Source organism: Miniopterus natalensis, chromosome 19, assembly GCF_054644295.1.
Source record: "Miniopterus natalensis isolate mMinNat1 chromosome 19, mMinNat1.hap1, whole genome shotgun sequence".
In the NCBI taxonomy this organism is placed as follows: Eukaryota; Metazoa; Chordata; class Mammalia; order Chiroptera; family Miniopteridae; genus Miniopterus; species Miniopterus natalensis.
In genome coordinates, this window is record NC_142099.1 from 24717084 (window position 1) to 24743315 (window position 26232).

Below are 26232 nucleotides of genomic sequence, written 5' to 3' on the forward strand. Positions count from 1 at the left end.
TGCCCTGACCAGGGATCGTACTTGCAACCTTGGCATATCAGGATGACGCTAACCAGCTGAGCTACCCGGCCAGGGCAGAAGTGCCTTCTTTGGGCAGTTGTTCGCTTGTGAGAATGTAGGAGCTACCTTTAATTAGGAATTACAAGGAAGAAGACTCATGCCTGTCTACAGAGATGATCCTCTTGCCTCATATTTGTTGCTTTTTATTTATTTTCTCCTTCAGACCAGGCATATTGCTAACAACAGTACTGTCCTTCCATCTGCCGGCTCACCCAACTTTGAAGGATGTTATACAAACATCTCAGCCATGAACCTGGCTCTTCACCAGGAAGACGGATCTTCAGGCAGTTGACTCACCCAGCTTCCAGATGTAATTTAAGCTCTGCTTTCCCACAGTGGAGTTGTAGGTGATGTTAGGAACACATGATGTTCAGGGCAGGCACGCATGTGCTTGGAGCTGATGAATCAAGACATACGTGTTCCTAGTGTAAGGGGGATCCGGCTCCGTATTGCTCAGTGGTGAAGCAGGGGAGTGGCTTTGACCGTGAAGCCCTGCGGAGCTTTTTTCCTCCTTGGTATCTGCCCCATTTGCCCACCGTGAGGGTTTATGTCATGCCATTGTTGATCTCTGTCAGTGATTCATCCCCGAGTTGTCCCTTTGCTGCTTGGTAGCTCAGAAAGCAGTTTACTTCATTCACAGGTAAACAAATGATCCACACTGAGGGAGTATTTTTTTTGGTAAGACCATTTATTTTCAGAGCAGTTTTAGGTTTACAACAAAATTGAGGGAGAGCTATAGATATTTCCAATATTCTCTCCCACACCCCATGCATAGTCTTCCCCATTACCAGCATCACTCACTAGAATTTTCACCAAGGATGACCTATGTTGACACACCCAAAGTCCGTAGTTTATATTAGGGTTTGCTCTTGGTGTTGTACATTCTGTGGGTTTGGACAAATGTGTGTCATGTATTCATCATTATAATATCATGCAGAGTGTTTTCGGTGCCCTGAAAATCCTCTGTGCTCTGCCTGTTTATCCCCCCAAACCTCAGCTCCTGGCACCCACTCATCTTTTTACTGTCTCTATAGTTGGTCCCCTTTTCCAGAATGTCATACAGTTAGAATCATACAGTATGTAGCTTTTTCAGATTGGTTTCTTTCATTTAGTCATATGCATTTAAGGGTCCTCCATGTCTTTTCATGGCTTGATAGCGCATTTCTTTTTAATGCTGAATAACATTCTGTTGTTGGGATGGACCACAGTTTGTTTATGTATTCGCCTACTGAAGGACATCTTGGTTGCTTCCAAGTTTTGGCCGTTACGAATGAAGCTGCTATAAACGTGTGTGCAGTTTTTGTTGTTAATCCTTACCTGAAGATATTTTTTCCATTGATTTTTAAAGGGGGGGGGTGGGGGTGGAAGAAACATTGATGTGAGAGAGACACATCAATCAGTTGCCTCCCGAACACACCCCTGCTGGGGCCGGTGATCGAACCTGCAACCCTTCAGTGAGTGGGCCGACGCTCGAACCATTGAGCACACTGGCCAGGGCTATGTGCAGGTTTTTGTGTGGGCATGTGTTTTCAACTCCTCTGAGTAAATACCAAGGAGTGTGACGGCTGGATTATATGGTAACAGTATATTTAGTTTGGTAAGAAACTACCAGACTCTCTTCCCAAGTGGCTGCACCATTTTGCATTCCCACCAGCAAAGAATGAGTTTCTGTTGCTCCACCTCCTTGCTAGCATTTGGTGTTGTCAGTATTCTACATTTTGGCCATTCTAATAGGTGTGTAGTAGTATTTCATTGTTGTTTTAATTTGTATTTCTCCAGTGACATATAATGTGGAGCATCTTTTCATGTATTTACTTTCCATCTGTATATTTTCTCTGATGAAATGTCTGCTAAGGTCTTTGGCCCATTTTTTAAATTGGGTTGTTTTCTTATTGTTGCATTTTCAGAGATCCTTGTATGTTTGTGTCAGTCCTTTATCAGATGTGTCTTTTGCAAATATTTTTTTCTTGTCTGTGGCTGTCTTCCAGTTCTCTTAATATTGCCTTTGCCAGAGCAGAAGTTTTTAATTTTAATGACGTACAGTATATAAATTCTTTCTTTCATGGATTATGTCTTTGTTGTTATGTCTAAAGTCATTGCCATTCCCAGGATCATCTAGATTTTTCTCCTGTTATCTAGTAGGGTTTTTGTGGTTTTCCATTTTACATTAGGTCTCTCAACCATTTTGAGTTAATTTTTGTGAAAGGTATAAGGGCTGGTCTAGACCCCATTTTTTTTGCATGTGGGTTCACATTTGTTCCCGTGCCCTTTGATGAAGAGATTGTCTCTGCTCTGTTGAACCACCTTTCCTCTTTTGTCAGAGGTCAGCTGACTGTATTTATGGGGGTCTGTTTCTTGGCTCTCCGTTCTGTTCCATGGATCTGTTTGTTCTTTCACCAGTGCCACACTGTCGTGATTACTGTAGCTTTACAGTGAGACTTCAAGTCCTCCACCTTTATTGTTCTGCACTCTTGCATTGTTTGTTCTAGGTCTTCGAAGAAGTTTTTTTTCTTTTTTAACTCTTTGTTTAGAAACAAGTTTTTTATGGCTTCCTGCTTCATGTGTGATGGGTTACATTTCTGAGACTTTTAGATGCCTCTTTCATACCTTAGAAACAACATCTAATAATCTTACTGTGAGGTGGTGTATCTCCCTCGCTCCCTCCCTCCTTCCCTCTTTGTTTCTCTGTCAGCATTTCCTCTACTCAGAAATGTTTACTGAGAGTTTACTTAGCACCAGGTACTGACATTAAATGATAAGACCCAGTCCCCAGCCTGCGCGTAGGTTATGGTGGAGTCGGGGGTGCTGATGACAGGGCAGGAGGCCTGGCTGAAGCGCTGTGGGATGGGTAGGGGGTACTTTAACTGGTGGGGAGGCCTTGGGAAGCTTTACAAAGAGAGATACGTTTCATCCGAGCTTTGAGATGAGTAGGTGATGGAGGAGATGGGCAAGGGCATGAGGCAGAGGAAACGGGGGAGCGGGAAAGAACATGGTAGGTAATGGGAAGCACAGGTGTTTATTACAACTCAAGTGTGTGGCGTGGGGTGAGGCAAGAAGTTAGAAGGTAGCTCTGAGTGGATCCTGAAGACCGTGGGGTGCTGTGTCAGTCAGAACTTTTTCTTGGTTAGGGTTATTAGCTGTTTTGTTTTGTTGAGGTCATATTCATGCAACATTTACCATTTTAAAGTACACAGTCCAGTGTCTTTAGTATACTCACCAAGTTGTCCAACCAGCACCACTGTCTAATTTCAGAACGTTAGCAATCACTCCCCATCCCCTGTGCCCCCAGCCTCTGGCAACCACTAATCCACTTTCTGTCTGTTTGGATTTGCCTGTTTTAGCCATTTCATATAAATAGAATCATACACCATGTGGCCTTCTGTGTCTGACTTCTTTCACTTAGCCTAGTATTTTCAGAGTTCATGTACGTTGAAGCATGTATCAGTACCTCATTCCTTTTTATGGCTAAATAGTACTTTATTGTGTGGCTAGATCACATTTTGTTCATAAGTTGATGGACATTTGGGTTGTTTCCCCTTCTTTCTGTTATGAGTAATGTTACTATTCGTGTACAAGTTTCTGTGTGGACATGTGTTCTCAGTCCTCTTGGGTATATACCTATGGGTGGAGCTGCAGGGTCATGTGGTAGCTCCATATTTAACTTTCTGAGGAACTGCCAGACTTTTCCACGTCGCTGGAGATTTTTAAGACAGAGCAAAACAGACTTCGGTTCTATTTTAACATCGTAATCTTTAGGACAGTGTTTTCTTTCGAGGCTAGGTATTTCTGCTTCCGATGCCATGTTTTTCTAGTTCAGGGAATCACAGCCCACAGCAGTGAAACCTCTGCTGGTTCTTTTAAATTCTATCCACAGGAAAGGAATCTGCACCAATCCCACAGGATGGGGCAGAAAGAAGGGATGCCAGGGCACTCTCTCTCCCTCTATGATGTATTGTAGGGAATGAATTTTTCTTTTTTAAAGAGAACCCCTGATTAAATGATAGGCTGTTATTAGGGAGTTTATCGTACGTATAAACTATACTTGGGTTCCCTGTAATTTGTTGTAATTAATGCGAGAGTTCAAGAGCAGAAAGCAAGGATCAGGTTGTGGCTTGCGTCTCCCTTTTGCAACACCTTGCTATCATTGGCCTTTCTTCACGAGCAGTTAAGGGCCGTGTGTGTTTATGTGCATTTAAACAAACACCGTCCTTTTTAGGAAAGAATTACAACCCTTTGACTCACTGAAACTTAAGGAGTCTCAGTGAGAAGTCGGGTGTCTCTGGCAAAACGGTATAGATCGGCGAATGTTGAAAACTTCTGGCACTGCCCTTTTGCCAAGACGGTCGTGTCTGTATGTTTGCATGTATGCGCCTGTTTGCGTTTTCACACACGCATGTGTTTTGGCTTGTGGTGTGAAAAAGGCCAGCAGGAAAACTTTCCCTTTTAAGGTGATCTTTGTCGAGTTATAGTTGTAGCCTTTTTGTTTTCTTCTCTCCCCCGTGGGGTTATTTCAATTTTTGCATAGTTGCTGGAGGCTTGGCTTCCTAGTGTGCTTGACGACGCAGTTTTTATTGACCGTCAACTTGAACACTCATTAAATAGAGAAGCTTGTGGATAGTGCACCGGCCAGGTACCAACCACCTTATGACACCCGAAGAATCAGAGACTGGAAATCTGCTCAGGGCTTTGGAGGGGAGAGGGACAGAGGGAGGGAGGCGGTCAGGTTTGCCTGGTTGCGCGCCCGCCTGCGGACTGTTTATCTGGTCCCGGCAGACGGGGAACGGGCTGGGCTGCGCTGTCCATTATCTGGATTTACAGCCGTGAACACCCTTCGGAATGGCTGGAATGTGCTGTTTCTCTCCTGTCGGTATCTCTGTCCATCTAAGAGTTAAAATTATGCTCCATTGCTGTCCTGTGCCCAGAATCCTAGGACAGCGTGTCCTCTGTCCCCTCTTTTTTTGTCTTTTCTAGTAGAGAAACATTTATCCACTCCCCCCTTCCCCCAATATATTATCAACCAGAAAGCAGTGTGAGTGTTTTGGTACAGACTACAGTGGCCTCGGGGAACCTGGGTGCCAGCATATTCTAGCAAGATCCTTCCGATACTGCCGATTGTAAAGGAGATTTTCTGGCGAGAAACAGGCATTTAAAGTCTCACTCTTCTGCCCTGGCCGGGGAGCTCAGTTGGTTAGAGCATCTTCCAACTGAGGGTAACCTGATACTCCAAGGTTGTGGGTTCGATCCCTGCTCAGGGCACGTACAAGAATCAACCAGTAAATGCATAAATGAGTGGAACAATAAATAGATGTTTCTCTCTCTCCCTCCTGCCCTCCCTCCATCGCTCCCTCCCTGCCCCTCTCTCCCCCCTTTCTTTCTCTCTCTTTAAAATCAATTAAAAAAATATTCTTACCCTTTTCTTAATAACAATAAAAAAAAATTTCTCCCCCCTCTCACCCCAGTACTTTTATAGAAAGGCTTCACAGACTGAGGAATTTAAGGGTGGTATTGATATGCCCCCTCTCTCTAAATTGTCACATCTCTACTGACCAGGCACATGGGCAGAGATAAGTTGATTTGACCAACCTTGAACTGCAGAGAAGGCAAGGCAGACCGAGCTGCCTGATAATAGCACTGATACGGCAGGTCTGTGGTTACAGCTTACACAGCGCCTTCACTAGCCTGCTTTTAACTGTGAAAGAGCGTTTGCTTTTTGTCTCAGATCCCCTGGGCAATGGGTAAAGCGAGTCATGGATGGGCAGTGTGTGCTGGCCATACAACTTCAAGTGTTGTTACGGTAGCAACAGAACGGAGCCTGGTCAACTTTGACCCATGATACAGAAGTATCTTTACTCAATGCCAGAGTCAGTAAAGACTGTGTGGGGACACTGATGAACGGCTGTTTATTTTTTTAAAAATCTGCATTTGGAAATGCATACACTTATGGGCCCAGTTTGCACCTGCTTCTGGTCATAGTCTGTCCTTCTAGACAGGAGCCTCCAATCAGCGACCTCAATCTCTAGATTTTACTTTATCCTTCTATACGTCTCATAAAGTTGTTAACAAGTAATTAGGATACATGGTTCCATCTCCTTTCCCTTCCTCTACCTCTGGGGGAGGAGAGAGAACTCTCTCAGAGGCTGTTGCCTTGAGAAAAAACAGATCTGAATTACCCATGGGCCAGCTTATGAAATGCGTCCTGTATGGGGTTTTAACAGAACAGTTTCCCATGTCAGTGTATGCTTCGTACGCTGTAGCCCAGACAATCTGATGGGCGAGGAAGGGCAGCTTGGTTAGTGAAGTCCTTTCTTAGGAGCATTGGATCATAAAAAGCACCAGGTAGTGGTGTTTTTATTTTCATGTTTATTTTTAGACTTCCATGAAACTGATGACTTGCCTTTGATGGCCGGGAATCAGATCCCACTCCCATCGCCTGGGCGGCTGCCCTGCAGAGAAAGAGCTCCCGCTCTGGTCCGTCTGGCCCACCTTCAAGGCTGTGTTACCTTGGGCAAGCCATTCTCCCTCAACGCAGTTCCCTTGTCTAAAAACGAAAGGGTTGGACCTTTTGAAATCCTTTCCTTATTAAATAAATTCGGCCAACTCATGCTGCGACTAACCCCCAGACCTCTGTTGTTTTCAAAGTCAAATACTTATTTCTTGCCCACATCTGTGTCTGCCGTGTCCACTGCCCTCTTTCCCTGGCTCAGGCTAACCGAGCTGAAGCCCCTACCTGGACGCTGCAGGTCTCAGGGCGGGGGAAACGGAGATGGGAACCTGGCACGCATGCAGTCAGAAGGTTCCGCTCGAGAGTGGCACATGTCACTTCCACCCCCATTTCGAGGACCCCAAAGCTAGTCAGAGTCAATGAGATAGGCAGGTGTGACCCTCTCGGAGGGGAGGCCCCGTGGAGAAGCAGCAGCAAATATTTGGAACAGTAATTATCGCCTCCCACCCTCCTGTCTCCACTGTCCTGTGACTTGTGCTCAGGATGTTGAGTCCTTGGGTGGAAGCATGACCAAAATCAGATCTGAAGGCTTTCATATTTTCCTGACTATGCCCTGTGTGAGGCACTTCTGCTGAACTGGACTTGGAATGAATATTTCACTCATGGGGGAGGGGTGGGAGAAATATTTTAAAGCCAACACAAACTCGGCCTCTGAGTGCCTCACGTCTTATTGGGGGTCCTGCGGTCGCACAGTCCATGCCTTTCAGATGTGGAATTTCTCAGCCCGAGAAGTATTAACAGACCTGCAAGTAAAACGGAGTTGAGGAAGTGCTTAGCTAAATTCCTCACGTGTGAATTAAAAAGAGAGGTTGGAGATCCTAGCAGTGCATCTGTAGACGTTGAGGGCAATGCTATGGAGTGGAATTTGGAAAGTTTTTGGATACCACTGTCAGAAATGGATAAATGCTCTGTGTTGACTTCACCTGATGCTGCATTTTTAAAACTTCCTTTTCAAAATCATAGGTGGAGGAAGGAACACGGAAAAGTCACTTATTTTCTTGAGAGTGGATAGAAATAGTCCAGATTGATGAGACTTCGGAGACTGATTCACGGTAACTCTTTGTTCTAGTGGTAGAGTTTGGTGGCACTGATCACCAGCAAGGCTTTTCTGTTTCACTCATAGAAACCTGCGTTTCACCCACAAATGAATCTTCTCTGTAGATTCATAACGAAACAAAAACCTTTGAGTATAGAAATTTTACCTTTATTCGACAGGCATCGTTGTGGTCACCAGTTCTTAAAGGGTGGGAAGAGTCCTAACCTCAAACCCGTCATTGGACCTCAGCAGTCAGATGACTTCCAGGTCTCTGAATATGAAAAATATGAAAAAGTTTTCCTTGTGAACTCGAGTTTTCAAAGAGCATCCCTTTGGAAAGTTGGCAAAGGCTTACTTTCCTGGCACGAGGAACAGGTTTTTTTCGTTTCCCCTCCACCCGGAGCTGTGACAGGGTGGAGTATACTTCCATGAAATTGCATGTTTCCAAAATAGGATCGGCTCTTCCATTCTCCTGCTGTTAGAATCGAATTGCTAATCAGAAATAAGCAAAAACCAAGCATGCTAGAAATAGAAGTTCAGCTCACATTCTCCAATTTAGTCTTCATCTAGCATAGAATTATTATAGTTTATAAAAGTGCCTTTTGAGCAAAAATGTAGTAGTTTCCAAAGTGGCCCAAATTCCATTCTCATTTCTGCAGTCTCCTGAAGTGATATTCCCAAGCTCGTGGGGTCATCGCACTGTATCATTAATGCCGCTCGGGTTGCTCTTTGTCTGGGTGGCTCATGGGAAAGGGCGCTGCATCCTTCAGCTCCTCGGCTTTGTACCCCAGTGCAACCTCCATCCAGCCCGAATGACCAGGAGCACTCCTGGTGTCCCTCCTGGTGGGTAGGCATTCACTGTTGCCTGGGATGGGATGTTCTGTTACGGGAGTTGCTCATGAATTATAGAAACAATAGTTGCAGGGGGAACTTGGGGCCAGCAGGGCGAGAGCACTTAGAACTATTGTTTTGCTGGATCCTGTGGATTAATGAGTCGATGGCCTTTTCCCAGCGGTATCAGCTGATCATTTTTACCTCCAAGGAGACACATAAAAAGGCTCTAGTGCAGATGGTGCCAGGATATGGCAGGTAGTGCCAGGATAACACCTTTTAGAATGTTTTACTCGTCGGTTCTTAAAAATTGAACCCTTAATAGTGCTCTAGATGGAAAAACACGACGGCAGTGGTCAGGAGGTAATGAGCATCCCTGCAAGGCGGCGCCTGTCTCAGACCCTTCCGGGGTGCCCCCTGGCTTCGCGCCCACTTAAGAAGGGCTTAGTAAGTATGGCATATACATGAGTGGATTTAGTCAAGCGGTGTGGACTGGAAGTAAAAGTGTCCATCCCTTAGTGGACCCTGTAAAATGATCATGAATATTTTAGTTGAAAGGTGAGTTGGAGGTAGGAAAAATAGTTTGTTTTTCTGTTATGTAGTAAGTTGTGTTTTTTTTTAAAATTGATTTTTAGAGAGAGAGGAAGGGGGAGAGAGAAACATCGATGTGAGAGCACAATATTGATCAGCCGCCTCCTGCATACCCTCTACCAGGGATCAAGCTGCAACCCAGGCATGTGCCCCGACCAGGAATTGAACCAGCAACCCCTCGGTGCAGGATGATATCCAACTAACTGAGCCACACAGGCCGGGGCTGTGTATTAAGTTTGACTAAAAAGTATTTTTAAAGGACTCCCAGTGGTGGTCCTTCTCATTTAGTATAGGTTTTTCCCACCAAGGACTGACGTGGTTGTATTTACCCTGTCCAGTGGACCCAAGAGGAAATAAGTACAGATAACACGGCAGTGGACAGACAGCCTGGTCATTCCCTCCAACAGGCATCAGGTCGCTATGCAAGGATATCCATGTCAAGCTAGGGCCAGCCATAAGTAGCTCTCAGTGCCGATTGCCTCTCTCCAAAGGAATTGGACTTTGGGTCACTCCAGACGTGCCTTGCCTGGCATACCAAAGTTAAGAAAAAGACAGAGTTGTATGGTCACCAGGAGCAAAAAGGTGGTTCGTGTTGGCCAAGAATTAATGCTGGAAGAGCCTGACCGTTGTAGAGGTGACTGTATTTTAAGAGGGTGGTCAAAGGAAGTGGAGTCCTGGGAAATAAAGGTTTGGGGTGGAGATTTCGAAGTGTTTAGGTAATTTTCAGAGTGCAGTTTTATTGGCAAGGAAACAATACATTGTATTAGCTGCTGAGAACACTGGTCTAGCCTGAGGTTTGAGGTTGTGTATGGACACATTCTGTCCGTCTGCAGTTTGCTGGTTTGAGGATGAACTTAGGGTTGGAAGGCTCAGTATTGCATTAGATTCGATTTTTATGAGTCACAGATGCGTCAGGCGAGCCTGGCTCTGAAGAGTTTTATCCCATTCATTAGCAGAATTCCAAGTATTCGGCCTATTTGTGATCTATCCTACCCAAACTTTTGAGTTAAAAAAAAAAGGTGTGTTTCCAGAACTCATTCAGGAAGCACATTGTTGAATGTGGCTCTGGCGGCTGTGTTGTGTGGGCGCCCAGGTGTGGAAAAGCACTTTCATTCTCGGTCCCTGTTATGAAGAACTAACTGGTCCTTATCAGGGGTTCATGCTGCTGGCCCACAATGGGATGATCTGATGAGAATGCTCTCCAGCTCAGAATGAACGGGATGTGGCACCTGCCACATCAAACGAAGATAAACACAGGCAGGGGTCACTTCCCACCTTTCAGAGCGCTGACCTTTATCAGCATCACCTGTGTATCCTGCTGTGGACACAAGGTTTCACATCGAGAGACGTCGGTGTTGTGGGACTGTATTCCAAGTATGTGTTTTTTAGGGTTATTTGTTCCTCTGTTCCCATGAACCAGGTATCAGTATTACCTGCAAGTGAAAAAAGACGTGCTCGAGGGGCGATTGCGGTGCACGTTGGAACAGGTGATTCGGCTGGCCGGCCTAGCTGTGCAAGGTAAGAGACAGCGATGACCGGAGTGGGGCGTCCCATCGTCTATTTGCCGGCTCTGGGAAGGAAACGTGAAAGTTACTTAAAGATCCCTTAGTAACTCTCCCTTTTCATGTCAAGATATCTTACGTTAAAAATGCAGAGTAAGTGATGTGTGCGGCAGGATGGTGGGTTTCTCAAAGCTGTTTGCAAATTGCCCCTGCTTGTACAATCTCAGTTTTATTTGAAAGAATAGCCCCTTTCATCCTGCCTTTAATTAAAGCTACATTTCAGGGTTTGTGGGACATTTTCTCAGAATTATTCCACTGCCCAATGTGGTCATACTTTGTGGCTTGCTGCTGTGGCTGCGTGACTTTCACATCAGTTTCAAGTGTGAGAGCTTTAAACGTCACAGTATAACTTATTCTTTATACAGTGAAAGAGAGAAATTGAAAATGCACAGTTGTAATGTGAAACAACAAACGGGTATTGGGCTACATTTATCTTTCGACCTAGCCTACTTAGATGTATCAGACAGCTCTTTTTTATCGTCTCTAAATCGTTGCACATATTTTTTACATATACTTATATAACATGTTACATAATTTTTTACATGTATTTCCATGTTACTGTTTATGGAGTGATAGCTTAATTGTCTTGAGTCATATTGAAAACATGACAGTATAATTTTTAGAGAGAAACGTGTTTTCCTTTCAGTCATTATTTTCTTTAAAATCAGTTAACGTCCAGATGTTAGCTAACCTGCCAGTCCTTGCTGTGTGGGCTGTTATTTTAGAAGCTGTGAATGAACTTCCCATCCCAAACTCTGAACTGCAGTTGAATCTTTTGGGTTCCAAAATGTCCATAGAGGCAGCCTTCCCTTGACCTCTTTCATTCCAGGGAATTAGCAGGTTAGTGGTTTCTGTTAGCTGTACAATGCCTAGTTCGCTTCTGTTGTTACCCTGTGGATAGAAGGACAGAGAACACGTTGTGTCCCATCTGTCCACTTAAAGACCGGAAAAGGAAGGAACAGTGCCCAGAACAATGTAACAGAATAAGCAGTGTGTTATAACAGAAAATCATTAAAATAATGGAAAAAGGCAGCCTTAGCGGGGAGAAGAGAGAGAAGATCCTGTATGTCCCTCCTCTTCACACTGGATCTTTCTCCTTTGAAAAAGCTTTCTTTTCTGTTTATTTTATTTCCTCTCTTCCCCCCCTCCCGCCACTCTTCAGTCATTGGGCTTATTGCCAGCATCCTGGATTGGGGAAGAGCCCGGCGATAGCTTTTAGGCTGAAGGAAGGTGGTGGACTTACTCTGGACTCCCTTCTCACTGACCCCTCTTCAGTCTCATGAAAGCTGCTGTAGCTGCAACATTTGTAAAATCATTTTCCCGTGAGCCTTAGTGGGCGATTAGAAAGACACATCAGCAGAGATACCTCCCCATGAAATATGATGACTGAGGACCAGACGAACACAGGCTGAGCACGTGATCTTGGCTACCCCCGAAGGCCTCCCCTAGTTGGTAACCAGCTCTGTGCATCTTCGCCTTCTGGGAACTGTCTCCCCACTGGCCTTTTGTGTGGATCCTGGCACTGTCTCTTGTTATCTCAAAGTTACCAGAATCCGTTTCTACCTGATGCTAAATCTTTTATGTGAAATTAAACTTCATGTTGCTTTGATTCTTTTTGGAGAGTAAGTGGAACCAGAAGCAATAGATTTATAGATCTGTGATACAGGCTCACTGTGTTCCTTTTGCACAGGCTCAGACATAGCATGGTGAGATGGTGAGATGAAAACAGGACAAAACAGAATTTTTGGCATCTTGCAGCCTGTGAAGACATTTAGTAGGAGGTATAAAGATTTGCAGGGTTGCTTGCCAAGGGTGATTTACAGTGGGAATTTCCAGCTGCAAATATATGAAGAGAGACAGATGGGGTTGGCTCTTCAGGTCCCCAAATGAACCCTGAGTTAGAAAGTCCCCTTGGCAGATATTCTGAAGGTCTGCGTTGAAGCGTATTTAACGAGAAGATAAATATAGGTTTGGTTTAAGTTTTAAAAATAGCTTAGGAATCACTTTCAGATTTCCCCCATTCTTTCTAGAAAATCGTGCGGCATTGCTCACATGCTGGTATTACAGCACTGCTAAGTAAACATGGTAACAGCAACACATCTCGGCACTGTTTTATTTTATAATAGTGCAGAAATAGGATGCTGCGGGAAGAATAAATGTGATCCGCCCACCCTGTTTTGTTCCATCTTCAATTTCATGTAAAAAGTGAAATCATTACCCCTTTCCCTTTTCTTCTTTTCAGCTGATTTTGGAGACTATAACCAGTTTGATTCTCAAGATTTCCTCAGAGAATATGTGTTGTTTCCTATGGTAAGTATGATGTCCTTTTTCTCAATGAATTTTCTGCCTTCTTTGGATGTTTAATTCTTTCCTTTGGAAATCTCAGGGTATTTGACACACACACATTTCCTGGGGAGGAAAGTCTATGAATTTGTGAAGTATGGACAATTTTGTAAAACAATGAAAAAGAAAAGATGATGCCTCTTCCTTCCTTCTCAAGACACTTCTTGCCCCCCCCCAGTGCCATTACCACTACACTGTGATTTTGGAGATTATAACCAGTTTGATTCTGAAGATTAAAAACAGAGCTCTCAGTATCTGAACTCCTCTCCCCCCACCCCCGATTAGAATGTCAGCTTCATGGTCCTCAAGCTGGGACCCCCTGTCTTCTGGCATTTGGCCTGTGCTCATAAAAGTCCGTTGAATGAGTTGTAAAGCGAAATGCCCATTCTTGGGTTAAATTAGAGATGAGGCTAGGTTTTAATCCCTGGGGAATGTTTGATTGTTTATTTTTTTGGTAGTTTTGGGGTAAATGAGAAGAGTTTTAATGAGAAAGGATTAAGACAGTCGAAGAGCCCTGTTAGGTCAGAGCTCTGCCCACTCCAGCGTTCTGGCTCGGATTTTGGAAATCGTAATCAGTCAGCACTTACTGTTTTGATTCACTGTTTGGCCCAAAGCACTGACCTGGGTAACAAACCCCCGGGGGACGAAGTTGTATAAGAAACAGTGCTTGTTCTCAGACAGACAATGGAGTGGTTGAGTCAATCGGAAGTTTGTAAAATCCGAACCCGGGGTCAAGTGTATTAAAGCACATCAGGATTTTATGTGGGGAGAGGGTTACACGTGCTTGGGGGATGTCCGAAGTTTACAGGCCAGTGGTGTGTGAGCTGCGTCTTAAAGGATGGGCAGGATTGCAGAGAGGAAGGGAGCAAGGAATGACCTAGACAGAGGCAAGGAAGCAGAGGCAGGGTGGGAAAGAGGCAGCTGGCCAGTCGGACTGTCACTCGGTGCAAGAGGGGACCTGAAGGTCTGAGGAATTAGATCACGTTGGCTCCATCCGGGGGGTGTAGACCCCATACTTTAAGAGTTGCTGGAGTGGAGCAATGAGACCGTTTGTGGGAGCAGCAGGTCAGATGAGAATCTGTTGTGGTGTTCTTGGCAGGAGATGTGAATTAAGTGTGAGCAGTGAACAAAGCAAAGCAAGAGATGTTTTGGAAGTAAAATGGGTAGAACTTGGTATCTAACGGGCTGTGGCATCAGGGAGAAAGTCGGGTGTCTGGTGACAAAGGTTTTGAGAGCCTAGGAGAAGGTAGGCGGCAGTTATTACCTATAATCAGTGCATGGGATGAATTTAAATTGGTCCAAAACCAACCTTATTTTTGGAAGTTAGGGGAATCCTGCATGATGTCTAGCTTTGCATGAATAGCTTTATCCTTATGCATTTTCCCTCTAAAGAAAACAGCAGTTTTCTGTGCCAGGCCTGCTCTTTTTTATGCCTTACTAATCTACCGTTAAATCAACCTCCATTCGGAGAGATTACCGTGTTACTCAGCACAGAGACTCTTCACAGGATTTAGTGTCTATGTGCCTGAATCAACATCTCCGACATCTCAGAAGCTCCCTGAAAAGCCAGAGTGTTCTTCAGGATGCTTGGCGGGAGAGAAGTGAAGCTTGTACCTTAGAATTTTAGACCATGTGCAGTTTTAGTCTCAGATGGAGGCAATGAATTAGGTTGATAGCTTTCTACAATTTTTTCCCCCCACCTTTCTCTCAATAACCATCTTGATCACAGAGCCTCTGCTTGGGTGCTATTTAGAATTTTCGAAGGTGACTATCAGCAGGATGTTTATGAGTTTGTAGATGGTACAACGCCTTGGCAAGTTAAAGAATGAAGCAGTAAAGACATTACTTTGTGCATCGCGCCTTTTTTAGGCTATGACTATCTCCACTGGGCTCTGAGCACATCTGATATTTAAACGGCATAGGCCTTGCTCCGTCTCACCACAGACAGACAAATACTGATGTTATTCTTGGATCAAAAACTTCCCTCTTCAGGGTAGTAGCTAGTAGTGACCCATTGGCTATTTACATTCAAATTTAAATTAATTAACATTTAAATTTAGAATCTAGTTCCTCAGTTGCATTAGCTCTATTGAAAAAGCCCCCAATAGCCATATGTGACTTGTGGCTACCGTGCCAGAAAGCTGGGCTACAGAACACCCCATCCTCGCAGGCAGTCCTGCGGGGCAGGCTGAAGATCCTGCGGCGAGGAGCTGGCGTCCTCACGTACATCTGAATCACGAGCATTCCTAGGCCTTGCCATCAGTCATGCATCTTCACCGCCTCCCGCTCTTGTCCTTGACACACTGTGGCCTGTGGTCAGGAGGTTCCGAGTGTACGGGTCAAGCCTTCTTTGTGCCCACATCCTGTCTGGGCCACTTACTGGCTGTGTGAACTTGAGCAAGTTATTTAACCTTTTTTTTTCATCTAAAAATGAGGATAACAAGCCCATTTTGATCATGAAGATCAAAGGAGAGAATGCCTGTGAGGTGCTTAGTTGACAGGTGGTAAATTCACAGTGTTTATTAGTTGCCGCCATCATCATCACATTAGCATCATTATTGTTACTTCTAGCTTTATTATTCTGTTTGCATTGTGCAAGGAGAGGGGTGCTGAAGACTGTGCTTACAGTAAAACATTCCTGTAAGCAGACAGAGGGCAGGCAGGTGGTGCACTCGGTCACCAACCGGCTTTGCACAGCTAAAAACTCCTGTTTGACAATGTGAAACTTACATGCTGCATGTTGAGTTGAGTTTAATAAACATTTACCGATCACTTTATATTGAGAGGGTATCAGCTGCATTGTGTAAAAGCCCTGCGATAGTCCCTGGAAATGACATGGAGAACAGGTGACCCTTGGGTGCCTAGAATCCAGTAGAGGGAGAGCGACTAGGACAGAGGATACGATGAGTGTACACATAATTGTAAGAAAGACATAGGCCGACGAGGTAAGGGCTCCAAGAGAGACACAGTGGGACAGGTAGGCCCAGGGAGGTAAAGTTGACATCCAACTCTGGGAAATACGGACGCCCTGCCACTGGAACGGTACCTGAGAGGCGTCCTGAAGGACTGGGTGGCATTTCACAGGATGTGGTGTGATGGGTCAGGGTGGTTCTCCCTGCTAGGTCGGCACAAGTGTGAGTGGAGATGTAAAAGCAGCCTGTCTTAGGAAAAGGGGTTTGCCTGGGCCCTTGAGCCATGGAGAGAGGAGGTCTGCAAGGGAAGGCTGGGTCCCTCCCAGCGGAGTGGTCTGAATGCCAGGCCCAGGTGTTGACCTAATTGAGCAGGCAGTGGGGAGCCACGGCAGGTTGTAAACTTCCTGCTTGGTGCCACTGGAGCTTTCAAAGAGAAGAATGCATTCCTTTGGTGGGGGAGGGCAGCTGGGATGAATGGCTGTGTTTGATCTTAGAAAGTAACCGAATTTGTCAAATGGCATTTCTGCAGCAGAGAAAAGAACAAAGGTAAACACACAGGGTGCTCCACAGGTGTGCGGCTGTGTACAGGCACGCTCGCTGCCACTTTTCATCGGCACGGGGCCACTCTCGCAGTCCCCGTGGCGGGGCCCATACCTCAGGGAGGCCGGGACACAGACTGAGGCTGTCGAGTGAGGACAATAGCAGAGGGTACCTGTGGACATGTCGTCCTTTCAAAGAAGGAAGCGGAGGTTCAATGGAGCACTTTTTGATCTTCACATAATCTTTTATTTTATTTTATTCTATTTGCCTCAGGCCTTTTATTAGCTTTTCAAAATTAGGATCAGGTGTTCCTACGACTCAATGCCTAGATGCACACACAGAGCTAAATCTAAGCCATGTGGTGTCTTTGTTACTCCACAGCATAAAGCTGAAAATGTTGAGCTTGTTTCCTACCAAGGCCTGGAGTCATTTCAGTGGATGGCTAAACAGGAAACGGCAAATTAATCAGTTAACACATGAAAAATAAGAACTGCTAGTAATTCTCTCCATCTTCTCTAAGGCTTCTCATGACCATCTGCAGAGCTAAGAAATCCAGGGTATAGTTACATTCCCATTCTCCAGCTCTAGAAAATGCTGAGTTTCACGCTTTCATAATTCAAGATAAGATATTTCTTTGTAGTTTTGAGGCATACCTTTTTGGGGGTAGTGTTTCATCAATGAAAAGTTGTTAAATTGGAGGTGATCTTTATATAAATGGTACTTTAGAATCAAGAGAATGAGGCATTTTGGATGTTTTCTGCCCAAACATCGGCCGCATACCCCCACCCCCAATGTTTGGACGAGCCCCAGAGGGCCTCACCAGGACACACAGCACAGGGCCCCTTCTGACAACCCCTCGGAGCTCAGAGGAGAGTGGTGCACATCTGTGCCCTGCTTAGTGCTGGGAAGGCTGGAGGCAGCTGGCCCCATAGCTTGAGCCTCCCCAGACCACCACAAGCTCTAGAATTGCTGTGTGTTAATGCCTCAGGAGCCAATTCTCTGGTCCCCCTGTCTGGGATATATTCCTCTAGACTCCATCTCTCCGTCGCAGACAGAGCTTTGCTGGTAAATGTTTAACAAGCCCTGTAAACACTCCCTCCAGCACTGAAGGGGAGTTGGGGAGAGACGTGAGTAATTGGCTCTAATCCCATGGGAGCTAGCTCACCACCAGTCCTAGGGGCCTGGGTTCCAGTTGGCCGGGACACCATCTGGTCAGCTACACAGCTGTTACCTGACAGATATCCCTGGAGGCATGTTAGCTGTCCTGGCCTCTTTGACTCCCAAAGGCTCCATCAAGTAACGTTGGAATGAGCAGGTGGCTATGACTTGGTTTGCTGGTGTCGTGGTGGTGGACAGAGAGGCCAGGTGGCACAGTCCCTTCCTAGCTCAGCTTTTGAAGGCATGATGCCCTGGAAACTCATCTGGTTAAAGACATGTACGTATTTAGAGAGCATTTTCAATAAAAGTGAGTCTGAGAGGCAGGCAGATAGCGAAGACGCAAGTGAATGAAGGAAGAGCTATTCCCAGACCCTAGAGAATTCAGGTGGCAACCCCAAATATGCTTTAAAATAGGCTAACTTACAGTGGGGAGCCACATTAGAAAAGTAAAAATGAACCCCCACCCCTGAAAAGTACAGCCTTGAGTTCAAGGGGGTAAAGGGGAGCCTGAGGAAATGAGGCCAGTGGGGATGCCTGCAGACGGTGGAAGCAGAATAATAAATGACCTTCGCTGCGTTTTGTTTTGATAGGATTTGGCCCTGGAAGAGGCCGTGCTGGAGGAGCTGACACAGAAGGTAGCCCAAGAGCACAAAGCCCACAGGTAAGGCCGGCCAAGGGCAGGGCTGCCGGGCCCAGCGCACAGCCGCCGTCCTGTCCATGGCAGGAGGCTTTTGGCCCCCCACCCCCAGCCCCTGGCTCGAGTCCACCCAGCTTTATTTCTTCCAGCCTGTGGTCCAGCTCTGCTCTGAGAGGGGTGTGTAGATCTGTGTTGCTTGTCCTCCCTCCCTTTCCCCCTGTCTTTTTTTTGTTCTTTCTCCCTTATATTTCCCCATTTCTTCCTCCGTACCTGCAAGCCCACACAGATGTGGAGTTGGTGGCTGGGAGAATTTTTCTTTGTGACCTTCCTAAAAGTCTCTTGCCAGGCCTGGGAAGCCTGGACTGCTTGTGCTAAGAGTGACGACAGAAAAGAGCTACTTTGGGTGGGAAAGTGAAGATCACGAGGGTAGAAGGTGGTGACTTTAAGAAAGCCCTGAGCGCTTGGTGTCTGGACTGCTTGGAGCTCTTCGGAAACAATGGGAAACAGGCACCCTTCTCTTTGGGAACAATGGGAAACCGACACCCTTCCCTTCCGACCTCAGAGGGTCTGTGCAGTGGTCCTAGGGTCTCTCATCTTGGCCACTTGGCTCCCAAAATATCAGCCTCATAAACTTTTTATTGTTTTTTCCTTTAAAGTTTTAATAGTTGCGATGTTTTTCCCAGGTGGGAGAGAAACTTTTTTTTTTTAAAGCAGGCAGCGTTATTTTTAGGGGCGTCTGAAAGAATGATTTAGGCTTTACAGGGCTGTGGCTCTTCATTAAATACTTCACCTTCCTCTTATTACTGCCTGGCAAACACAGGGCTACGGGGGAATATGTTAATGAGTTACTTCACCCTGCACCTGCCCTCATGGTTAGGTGGTGATTGCTCTTCCCAGAACAGCAGCTAAACCACAGCTCTGGAATGTGCCATCGGGAGGGTGGATCTTCCCCTGACTTGGTTCGCCCTTAACTGTTTCCTCCTTTCGTGCTTTTTGGTTTCAGTGGAATCCTGCCAGCCGAAGCTGAGCTCATGTACATCAACGAAGTGGAGCGTTTGGATGGATTCGGGCAGGAAATCTTCCCTGTGAAGGTAGCATATCCTGGCCTGGCCTGGCCTTGGGTCAGCCTTCTGAGAAGGGCACGGGCATTTGGAAAACCAGTGTTGATAGCAGCAGGCCGGCTTGGCTTTCTGTCTGCCACGTGGCATTAGTTGGCAAGTCAGCAAAGATTTTTTTTGTAACTAAGAGATTTTGAATCTTTCCATGGATTTCGGCAGTCTGAGTGAGTGCCAAACACCAGCCAATCCTGCATGGTGAAGGGAGCAAGGCACACCTCCAGTCTCACCAGGAGCTGAGGAGCTGAGGTCACCTGTGCCTAATAGAGACACCCCCCCAGGTTTCTGCCCCATACTTAGCCTCGCGCCTCTTCTTTTACGCTGGCACAGAGATGGTTTCTGGCACAGAGTGAAACATTTCCCTTACGCACTCGTGCTTTCTCTCTCCCGTCCTATAGAGCCTCAGAGGTGGGCGCTCTCTGGAAACTACACCCAAGAATCTCTTACAGTGTGTCACCTCCTTTGCAAAAAAATCCACCTCCTGAAGTGAGTGTGGTGGGGATTGTGGTGCACAGACGTTTATAGAGCTGAGCCCATGACCCAAACTCATTTTCCCCTCTCTGCTTACCAACTTTGCAAAGGATGGAGTTTTTATCAGAAACCTAAAGCAACGGGCACATTTCAGCAGTCTGGGAGCCGCCTGCCGTTTGAGCACAGACGCTCCGCTGCAGACTGGCCCCACGGCCTGCTTTAGACGTGTTCTGTTCCTCCTCTGTTGTGCATTTGCCATTTGCCTTAATGAGAACCGCCCGTGTGCATCCAGCGGAATTGCGCGGGGTGGCCGCAGCTTGCGGAAAGGGCTAAATGGCTCTTTTTCAGATTTGTTTAATTTTCTTTTGCTTCTCTCATGGCCGCCCTTCGTAGGGCTGTAATCCATTTTCCTTGCAATAATGCCTTCGAAGCCATCTGCATCCCACTTACATTTCAGCAGCCCATAGATAGTCGTGATATTTTGGGTCCTGGAAACAGAGTAGACTTTTCTCCACTCCTAGAAGACTGACTCCCAGTCCCTGGAAGTTGGGGGTTTTGTTGTGGTCATTTGCTTGCTTGTTTTTAGTGCTTCTGAATTGTGGGAAGCAGGGGCAGTGGAGGTAGTGCTGAAATCCACTGTGCTTGGTTCCGATGAGCTTTCCAGTATGTCCTTTAGTGGGAAAGTCCAGAGGGGACACTGTACCTTACTGCGAGTAGGCAGACAGGCATTGCTGACTCACAGCCTGTGGGCGTCAATTAGCTGGGTTTCTTTTTCCGTTTTCCTTCCCCCCCACATATCTGTTCATGACTAAGGTGACCACCTACAGACCACATGATTCCTGGCAACCCAGAGGTGATGGGTGGGTCAGCGGTACCAGTGGGGCAGTGACGCGGCCGGCACCGAGACAGTGGGAAAGCAGCAGGCAGGACAGTGTGCAGGGACAGACTGTGGTGAGGCAGGCCCTTTGGGTTAGTTGACCAAGTAAATACGTATAAAACCAGGTGATGGGGGATACATCCCAGGGGAGAACCTTTCCACTTAGCGGGGGCTTTTCCGTGAGTGCTTCCACAAAAATTCTCAAGGTTGGAGAAGGCTCAGTTCATTTCCCGACAGGTCTGCCCGCCTCTTCCACAAACACGGGTGGGGCGGCTGCCTGGGTCCCTCTTGTAGTGTCAGAGCTCGTGGCCCTGGGCAGTGCGCTATGGAGTGAGTCAGAGTCTGCAGCCTCGATCCTCGACTGAGTTCAAGGTCGAGGCCTTCGGTGCTGACCAGGGCAGTGCCTCAGGCATCCGTTCTGAGATTTTCCCACCGCCCCGCCCTGGCGATCGGCTCTTCCTGCGTCCCCATCACCACGGGGCATCGCGCCGATCTGCTGGGAGAGTGCCAGGGCAGCCCTTCCGAGAAGTTTTCTTTCTCCTCCCGTCTCCACTTCACCTGCCTTCTTTTCACACGTAGATTTTCCTGTTGTGTAACTTCCCTCTTCGTTTCTCATAATAACAAGGTGCCCTTTTCCCTTCCCAGTTCTTTCTGTCCCAACTCTTTCTGCTTTGGCCACCAGCAGTGTCTTACCTTTCTCCATCCCCGGTAGGAGACTCCTGTTACCATGTTAGCTTGGGTGGGCTGAGAAGAGATTACTGAGAGGGGACACCAGGCCAAGCAGATTGTGGACAGTGAAGTCTACAGTCCACGTGCCCTCCCATGTTCACAAAGCTCTCAACCAGTGTTTAGCATCCCACCTGGGCCATGATGCGAAGCATCACCCTACACGATGCCCTAATAAGAACCACAGAGGTCAACACAATGAGAGCAAAGCCTAGAAGACAGAGAGTCTGTAGGGTGAAGAACTTCCTGCCCAAAGATACCATCCTGTCAGTCTCAGAGATAAACATACGTGTGTGTGTGTGTGTGTATGAATTACCTCCTTGGAGGAATAGATTGCCTTTAAAAAGGAACATTCAGAAAATAAAACAACTCACAAATTAAAAGTATGATATCAGAAATGGAAAACTTAATAGGTTAGAAGATAAAATTAAGAAAATCTCACCAAAAAATAAAGTAGTGGAACTTGGGAGGCAGAAGATAAAATTAGGGGACCAGCTTAGGATGTTCAACATCTGAATAATAGGAGTTCTAAAAGGAGTAAACAGAGGAAACAGGATGTAGTAATTCGAGAAAATATCCCAGAACTGATGAATACGAGGCTCTAAAGTAAAAAGCCAAGCTTAGTAGGTTCCTATAAGACACACACTAGGGCTTTAAGTGGTGGAATCTGGTGCTTCTCAGGGAGAGGAAATTGTGGGGACAGGTCTGCCGTGGCTTCTTTTGAAGAACTCTAAAGAACATTCAATTCTTCAAACTATGTGCATATATAATCGATTGCTCGTGGGTAATAGGCATGTATAATCAGGCTATGTGCATGGACAATTGGGATTTAAGAAACAAAAACTAAGGTGAAAATAGATACTAATAGATGTTCATGAAAGATGTTCATGGACTGCCAACAAATAGATGTTCATGGACTGCCAACAAATCTGAGAAAATCCTAAAATTCCTTTACACAGGAAATACGTCGTGACAAACTGAGAAAAATACATACATAATATATTAGGAGGTGCAATGTAGCGCATCCCTTCAGGATCTAGTTGCCTGATTGCTGTGGTGCTGCTGTGATTCATTTTTCGTTTATGGTGTAGAAGCTGGGCGTGGTCCCCAAGGGCTGTTGCAGCCCATGGCTGGGTGCTGCCAGACTGCTGGGGATCTGTTTCATCACAGCTACCTTTTGTTCACCTTTACAGGACAATCATGGAAACAGTGTGCACCTGGGCATTTTCTTTATGGGGATTTTCGTGAGAAACAGAATTGGAAGACAAGCAGTCATACACAGGTAGTCTTATTTGCCCTTTGTCCTTGATCTCCTTGAGGAACTCGAGAAAAACCCACTGAATAGCAAAGTTAGACAAATGATTGAGTCCGACAAAGGGATCAGAGTGAGCGCTTCTCAGCTCAGTTCAGATCAGCCCTCTGGGGGATTTCAGGGGTTGTGGAGAAATTCATCTCACTTTTCCTGGAGGCCTGTTTGGGAGTGGGGGTGGGGGGAGCCTTCTTCCCACCGGACGCCAGGAAGTTCACTCCCGAACCCCACCGAGCTAGGAGAATGGGAACTACATTTTATGAGCCTGGTTGGAAACAGGCTCTCCAGGTGTCTCTTGCTGATTACCTTTGCTGGGATACCCATGACCGGTCATGAAATTCAGACTGGCTGCTTCCCCTTGTCCTGCACCCTGGGCCTCACCACAGGCGGTAGAAAAGTGCAAGCTAGTCTTTCTATTCACAAAAGGGGTTTCGTTGTAAAGGGGTGTTTTGAAAAGGCAATTGATTTGTTACAAATTAAAGGTCTTTGGTACTTTTTACTGTTTTGACCCTTTAACCCTTTTTTTCATTTAACACGCATAGAACCAATATAGGGGTGCATCCGAGTGTCCCTTCAGTTACACGTCAGTGAGCCTGCTTTGTATTGATGCCCATAGATTCCATGTAACATCAGTGAGCTTAAAAAAAATTGGATGCTTGCTTTTATTTACAAGGGAATATGGCCTGTTATTTTTGGGAAGAGCAGCTTTCCTGTGTGTGTGTCTGACAGGCAGAGCTGTGCATTAGGGCCCATGATCAAAGACAGGTCTTAGAGGGAAAGCACATTCCACCCCCTGGAAGTAAACCTGGGTCAGCCACCTACTGTCTGGGTCAGCAGTTGCTGCAGGTCATTTTGAGAAACTTTTCCTGCCAAAGGCTTCCTAATAGACTTTTATGTCCTCCTAGGTCCCCATCCTGCCATTATTTTTTTTTAAATATGTTTTTATTGATTTCAGAGAGAGGAAGTGAAAAGGGAGAGAGAGATAGAAACACCAATATGAGAATCATTGATTGGCTTGCCTCTTGCACACCCCCTTCTGGGGGATCGAGCCCCCAACCCAGGCATGTGCCCTGACCGGGACTTGAACAGGTGACCTTTCCGTTCATAGGTTGATGCTCAACCACTAAGCCATGCCGGCTGGGCCATTATTTTTGCCCTTTACTTTCTCTTGCTCCTTGTATAGAGACATCATTGAAGCGTGAGTGGGGAGAGAGGTCTTCTGGGCTACAGAATAAACTTGACTTTTCGATATATTTAGTCAACTCCATAGGCCTACAAGAAATTATAAAGTAACTGAGTAAAATATAGAAATATGTGCAGAGTTGTAACTATAACATTTTATGCCTATTTAAAGCTCTCCAGGCATTTTGTCCCACATGGTTCTCCATAGAACAAGAGAATAAATATCTCATTGAACTGATAACCTTCCAATACTTGCCCAGTGTTCATTTCAAGGCAGTGGTGGTGATTTCTCCATAGCTAAGTCAATGCTTTATTTATTATTTTGCTTGAGCCTGGAGAAGGAGACAAGCCTTGCATTGTAGCTATCGAGGTTAAATGGAAGAAAATAGCAGTTTGAAAGTTGGCTGATCATAAGCCACTCACAGGATGTGTTCAGTCTCCTTAGGAACTGCTTCCAGACCTTTTCCTTCAGCACTTGTCATGAAACCCCTTACAAGGTGGGAATTTATTTCTACGATAATGTCATGTTAGTCATGCCACCAGATGAAGGCATATGGTGGAGTGAGGGGTGGATTCAGAGTTTTGGCAGTTGACTTGAAGGAATGGAGCCAGAGGAAACCAAATAGCTCTTCTCTCCAGAGACATTCACTGAGAAGCGTGTAGCTCTGAGTCCAGGTAGATGTGATCTAATGGGATTGTGAGTTGGCAGGGAGCTGTGCTGAGCACCTGTGGCCAGTGTGGCTCCAGCAGATGTACGTAAACACAGTTGGTACTGGTGTCATGGAAAGGTGATTGGAGGAAAATCTGGAAGCCCCAGCTATAGAAATCATCCATCCCTGATGAGCAGGGTGAATGTGGCTAAGTCATGTACTCATTTGTGCTTAAATTGCTTCATCTCCAAAGTGGAAACAGAAATAGCTGCCTTATCTACCTTAGAGAGTTGATCAAAGAACCATACTCTATACAGATGGGAAGCAATATTACTTTTAGTTCTTTCAGCAAACATTTAGTGCATGCTGTGTGCCAGCTCTGTGGGTCAGTGCTTGCAATGCAGAGATGCAGAAACTCTACCCAGGGCGTGGGGCCTGTGGTCTAGGTCTGTCTCCTTAGACAGCTAGTCACAGAAGTAAGCGATCATAATGCAATATGGTAACTGATAGAGGGACAGCACGGGGTTCTTTCCTAGCATGTGGGTGGTTGGGGATGGGGAAGGGCTTCTGGAGAAGGCCACTCCTGAGCTGAGTCTTAAGGGAACCCTCCAGGCAGAGGGGGAAGTGTAATGAGTTAAAACACGATGGAGTTAAGTCAGTGGACAGGGATTACAGGTTGGGGCACAGAGTGGAGGGTAGGTAGTAGTGAGAGATGGTTAGAAATGGGCTCCAAGTGGGAGGGGAGGCAGTAGCTTCCCTCCCCTTATCTGGTGGTTATTTCTGTGCATCACACTTTAGATAGGTCTCCATGAGGAAACAGAAGGATTGTGTGGGTTTAGTTCACAGCAATGCAGGCATGTTAAACACTCACCTCCTAGGCATTTTTCTGGGTGACATATCAGTAATGTACATTACAGCACAGGATCCATGTGGGTTCTTTGCCTAGATTCCGGGAACATCTGGCCTTCAAATAATGTTCCTCCATCATTAAAAGCCGGGATCACGAGAAATACCCCATCAGTTTGGAAACATGAGTAACAAGAAGAAGGCCCTTGCAAATGTCCCTCCAACTAGTTAGGGAGGAAACAATACTTCATGGACAACAGCATCTAGGTATAGTTTACATAGGATTTTTAGCTATTTAAATGGAGGCATGCTTTTTCTGCCTTGAGGGAAGGAACGTTTCACTTTTGAAAATAGAGCTAAGTCGTCATTTATAAAATTAGACTCAGCAGTAGCCAGGGACCCTCCTGTGCAGATTCATAAACGCATGGACCTTCTTGGGGCTAACACAGTCGTCTTTCTTTTGACCAGGTGGAACGATATGGGGAATATCACGCATAACAAGTCGACCATTCTGGTGGAGCTCATCAACAAAGAAGAGACTGTGCCCTTTCACACGGTAAGCAAGACGGGCAAAGTGGGGTGCGACGGGCAGCTTGCTTTCTGCCTTCTCAACTCGTGACATCCTTTCCTTGCTCTCCATACCTTGAGAGAGTGAATATTCCATTGAACGGAAACTTCCAACCCTTGCCCAGTGCTGTCATTACTCGTTCCAGGATAGTGGTAGTGATTTCACGTTCAGAACGCCTGCTTCCCAATCTGAGGTTTGACTCGGATTTGGGTTCCTCCACCTGCCTTATTTGTGATGGATTGCATTGTCTGTCTGGCAGGCTGCTTTCCTCAGCACTCTAGTTACAACCCTCATCATTAACCCCTGATTCTATCGC

General features: G+C 46.1%; 1 protein-coding gene across 2 annotated transcripts in view; it reads left to right on the forward strand.

Moving 5' to 3' along the window:
• Window positions 1-26232, forward strand: part of PTPN14 (protein tyrosine phosphatase non-receptor type 14) — a 147485-nt gene that overhangs the window by 88679 nt on the left and 32574 nt on the right. For both annotated transcript variants that reach the window (XM_087827908.1, XM_087827907.1), the window contains 6 exons: window positions 10441-10538; window positions 12825-12892; window positions 18126-18196; window positions 19176-19263; window positions 22555-22643; window positions 25817-25904. In XM_087827908.1, the coding sequence (XP_087684034.1) occupies window positions 10441-10538; window positions 12825-12892; window positions 18126-18196; window positions 19176-19263; window positions 22555-22643; window positions 25817-25904 (502 nt within the window). The remainder of the gene's footprint in view (window positions 1-10440; window positions 10539-12824; window positions 12893-18125; window positions 18197-19175; window positions 19264-22554; window positions 22644-25816; window positions 25905-26232) is intronic.